Source organism: Belonocnema kinseyi, chromosome 4 (assembly GCF_010883055.1).
Source record: "Belonocnema kinseyi isolate 2016_QV_RU_SX_M_011 chromosome 4, B_treatae_v1, whole genome shotgun sequence".
Taxonomy (NCBI): domain Eukaryota; kingdom Metazoa; phylum Arthropoda; class Insecta; order Hymenoptera; family Cynipidae; genus Belonocnema; species Belonocnema kinseyi.
The window spans coordinates 4,465,162-4,470,294 of NC_046660.1; the positions used below are offsets into that span (position 1 = coordinate 4,465,162).

General features: G+C 19.5%; 1 protein-coding gene across 1 annotated transcript in view; it reads right to left on the reverse strand.

Moving 5' to 3' along the window:
• Positions 1-873: 873 nt before the first annotated feature.
• Positions 874-5,133, reverse strand: part of LOC117171523 (ER membrane protein complex subunit 6) — a 14,526-nt gene continuing 10,266 nt past the window's right edge. Inside the window, exon 4 of the mRNA XM_033358900.1 lies at positions 874-1,101. Coding sequence (XP_033214791.1) covers positions 1,051-1,101 — 51 coding nt within the window. The 3' untranslated portion in view covers positions 874-1,050. The remainder of the gene's footprint in view (positions 1,102-5,133) is intronic.

The following is a 5,133-nucleotide window of genomic DNA, read 5'->3' on the forward strand; positions in this document are numbered from 1 at the left end:
ATTAAAATTGCAACCTCAAAACTTAATAAAAATAATAATTTAATACATTTATTAAATTTGATATAAAAAATAGTATAAAAAAGACCTAAAACTTTGAATTAAAAACATTTTACTGATGAATCATTAAATTTTTTATTTCAAAATAAAATTATCGGAAAAAATGATATATTAATGTCAATGGATTTTCAATCGTTTTTTTAAATCAATTATTCTTCAGTTTTTTTATACTTAAAGTACATACTTATTTTTTTTTATATTTACAGTTAATAACATAAAACTCTTTTTATCCAAGAATTTCAACTGCAAACGCTTTTAATTTTAAAAAATTATTTTATAATGTTTTTTTTACTGTTTTATAATTTATTAAAACAGTTGCTTCAAATAATAAAATAAACTTTTAAAAATCAATTGCAACATTCGAATTTATTCGCCAAATTTCCTGGAAAAAATATTTTTCACTTGATTGCATTCTTCTAAACAAATTAAATTAGTAGAAAACATAATTTTCTACTCATGAATTGTTTAAACAATTCAGTAGTAATATTTTCGTAAATAAATTTTTAGTATTCGTTGTCTTTTTTTTATATTGCATATCTTGTATAAAAAATTACTTTTGTTTAAAGTATTTTTAAAGAAAATTCAGTTAATTTTAATTTCATTGATTATTTTTTCAATTTTTTTAAACAATTCATTAATAGAAACAAAATGATGAATTAAATACAAACTCCATGTAATATTTAAAGCAGAAAAAAAGAGAATCCATAAATTTCCTGAAAGAAAAATACTATTTTAGACAGTTACGTTTTTTATTGCTATTATTTAGGTATTTCATAAATATTTATTTAATGTGAATTAAATAAAAATCAAAACTCTGCATTCAGAAAAATTAATTTCTGCCTTAATTTCTATATATTACGCAGTGAGATACACGATATTTACATTCATTATTACTATACATTTAAAGATAATAAAAAAAACGAACCTTTAATAAAAACAATTTTTTATAAATAATTAGATTCGAGGACGCGATCGAAGAAAATAGAAAAATTCTCAGTAGACGTGCACCATTCCGTAGAGAAAAGTCCAGAATAACACGTACGTCTGTGTTAAAAATTGACTCAATGTTAAGGAAAATCATATGAATAAATAAATAAATAAATGTTAGTTGTCAATTTGATTTTTCTAAATTTTTCTCTTGCAGGCTGACGAATCGGCGGAGAATTTAAAATTTCCGGCTTTCCCAAAAAATTTATTTTAATTCATGACGTTCGTTCTAAACATTATTTAACACAAGAGAGCAAAAAATTTCAAAATAAATCGATTTTCGAATAAAATTATGAATCTTTGTATAGTTGAATTATAAACCAAAGAGATGATTTTTCAACTAATATTATAAATTTTTAAATTGAATTCTTGAATTTTCAACGAAAAAGATCAATTTTTAAACAATAAGATTCATTTTCTAACAAGAAGATTAATTTTCTACACGAAAATATAATTTTTAAACAAAACAGAAATATTTAACGAAAAACTTGAATTATTAATTATAGAAGACAAATAATGAATCAAATAGTTTAATTTTTAAATAGAAAAAAAAAAAAAACAATTTTCAACAGAAAATGGAAGTTACATTCTTGGTTTAAAAAAAATATTTTTTACTGAAAAAGATCAATTGTCGACCAACACTGAAATAATTACATTTTGAGTTTAAAAAATTAATTTTTGACAAAAAAATATTAATTTTAAGGTAAAGAAGATAATTTTTTAATCAAACATTTTTATTTTTGGTAAATATATCATTTTCAACTTAAAAAGAAACAAATTTTCAACAAAATAGTTAAATTTTGGGCAAAGAAATTTCTTTTCTTCTAAAGAAGTGAATTTTCAATTAAAATAATGAATCTTGAACCAAAAAAATAATTAATTTAATACAAGAGATTTCAAATTTCAATCATGTAATTTTATTTCCAAGCACCAGAAAAATAGTTGCATTTTCCTTTAAAAAAGAAAAAAATATAATTTAAAAAAAAAAAAAAAAAAATTTTGAACAAGTTAGTTACATTTTCGGCAAATAAATTCTTTTCCTTTTAAAAAAATGAATTTTTAAATAAAATACTGAATCTTGAACAAAAAAAAAAAAAACATTAATTGTAAACAAAAGATTTCAATGTTCAGTCAAAGAATTTTATTTCCAACCTAAAAGACGAACTTTCAATAAAAAATATAATTTTTTCAACAAAAATTTGAATAATTAAGTTTTTAGTCAAAAAAAGAATGTTCAATCAAAAGCATGAATTTTTAACTTAAATTATGGAATATTGCACTAGAAAAATAGTTACATTTTCATTTAAAAAACAAAAAAAAACATAGTTTTCAACCAAAAAAAGAAACAAATTCTGATGAAGTTAGTTATATTTTCGGCAAAAAAATTCCTTTTTTCTTTTAAATGAATTTTTAATTAAAATAATAAATCTTGAAATAAAAAAAATAATTAATTTAAAACAAGAGATTTCAACTTTCAATCATGTAATTGTATTTCCAAGCTAAATGATGAATTTTCAACTAAAAAATATTATTTTTCAAGCAAAAATTGAATAATTAAATTTTTAGCCAGAAAAAAATAATGTTCAGCTAAAAAGCATGAATTTGTACCTAAAATTATTAAACAAAAATATCATTCTCAATACAAAAAAAAATCAATTTTTTAACAAGAATACGTGATTTTCAACGAAATATTTGAATTTTAAATAAAAAAAGAAAATTTTTCAATCGAATTATTGAATTTTAGAAAAGAAAAGATCACTTTCCAAACAAAAATGTAACAATTAAATTTTCAGTAGGATAAATTAATTTTCAACTTAACTGAAGAAATTTTCTCCAAAAAAATACGAATTTTCTACAAGGTACATATATTTTTAAACAAATTGTTTATATTTTTAAATAAAAAAATATTTATTTTCAACAAAATAATTAAATTTTCAAGTAAGAATATAATTCTTAATATTAAAACTCAAAAAACAGATGAATACTCAAACAAAAAAATTAATTGCAACTAATATCAATTTTCTAAATTGACCATAATTATTTAAAAAATGAAAACTTGAATTTTATTGCGATCAGAATTAAATTACCGATTTGTTAATTAAATTCCCGGTCAAGTCGCCACCCTGTCTTGAGAAAATATGCTAATAAACTCGTTATTGGTCAAAATAATTGCAACTAAACTCATAAAACAGAAGTAATTCTATTTATATTTGACTTAATTATTAATACTTTTTTAAAAACAAATAATGAAATATTTTTTTCACATAGAAAAAATGTTGTTTTGACGTTAATTGTTAATCTCTGTCATTTTTAACAACATTTTAGTATTGTAAACCTATTTTTATAAACCATTAAACAACTTTTCTACTTTGTTTGAAATTTTTTTATTACGATTTATGTAAATAGAGATAAAATTTTCCTCTTTTGATTTACGAGAAAAAATTACTTTTCACCTAATATTTATTAAAATAGCTTCTCAGACTGAAAACAGCTGAAAATAAAAAAAAAAGTTGTATAAATAGCTTATTGACTTTCTAAAATCCTCAATTTTCTGGAATTTAATAATTTTTTAAAAATAAGACTTTGTTTATATCAGTCACAGATATTAATTTTTTGTCAATTTCGTTAGATAAATATTGAAAATAAGGTAATTTCAACAACAATTGAAGTAAAAAAATTTTTTTTTCTGTGAAGAAACGGCAAATTGAGAAATTAGTTTATAAAATTATTATTAAAAACTATGCAAATTTTTATTTAGTCCCTCATATTCAGTTTTAAAATCATCATTAACTTTTTGTCAGATAATTTGCTTAAGACGCTTTTTTTGTGTTTAAAAATGATTCACTCAAGTTTTTCTTTATAAAATTTTGTTTATAACAGTCACAAAAATTAATTTTTTGTAATTTTTTTTTGGATAAATATCGAAAATAAGTTATCTTCAACAAAAATTAAAGCAAAAAATTGTTTATGAGAAAACGGAAAATTAAGAAATTAGTTTATAAAATTATTATTAAAAACAACAAAATTTGTTACTTAATTTTTCATATCCGTTTTGAAGTTCATTATTAACTTTTTGTCGGATAATTTCATTAAAAAGACGTTCTTTTTCTTATTTAGAAATGAATAATTTAAGTTTTTTAAATAAAATTTTGTTTATAACAATAAAAAATATGAAATTTTAACCAATTTTGTCAGTTAAATATTGAAAATAAGGTAATTTCAACAAAAATATTTTTTTTCTACGAGGAAACAGCAAATTGAGAAATTAGTTTATAAAATTATTATTGAAAACTATGAAAATTTTTATTTAGTTCCTCATATCCAGTTGTAAAATCATCATTAACTTTTTGTCAGATAATTTACTTAAGAAGATGTTTTTTTTGTATTTAAAAATAATTCATTTAAGTTTTTCTTTATAAAATTTTGTTTATAACAGTCACAAAAATTAATTTTTTTTTTAGATAAATATCGAAAATAAATTACTTTCAAGAAAAATTGAAGCAACAACATTTTTTTTACGAGAAAACGGAAAATTAAGAAATTAGTTTATAAAATTATTATTAAAAACAACAAAATTTGTTATTTAATTTTTCATGTCCGGTTTGAAGTTCATTATTAACTTTTTGTCGGATAATTTCATTAAAAAGACGTTCTTTATCTTATTTAGAAATGAATAATTTAAGTTTTTTAAATAAAATTTTGTTTATAACAATAAAAAATATGAAATTTTAATCAATTTTGTCAGTTTAATATTGAAAATAAGGTAATTTCAACAAAAATATTTTTTTTTCTACGAGGAAACAGCAAATTGAGAAATTAGTTTATAAAATTATTATTAGAAACTATGCAAATTTTTATTTAGTCCCTCATATTCAGTTTTACAATCATCATTAACTTTTTGTCAGATAATTTACTTAAGAAGATGTTTTTTTTGTGTTTAAAAATGATTCATTCAAGTTTTTCTTTATAAAATTTTGTTTACAACAATCACAAAAATTAATATTTTTTTTAGATAAATATCGAAAATAAGTTACTTTCAAGAAAAATTGAAGCAACAACATTTTTTTACGAGAAAACGGAAAATTAAGA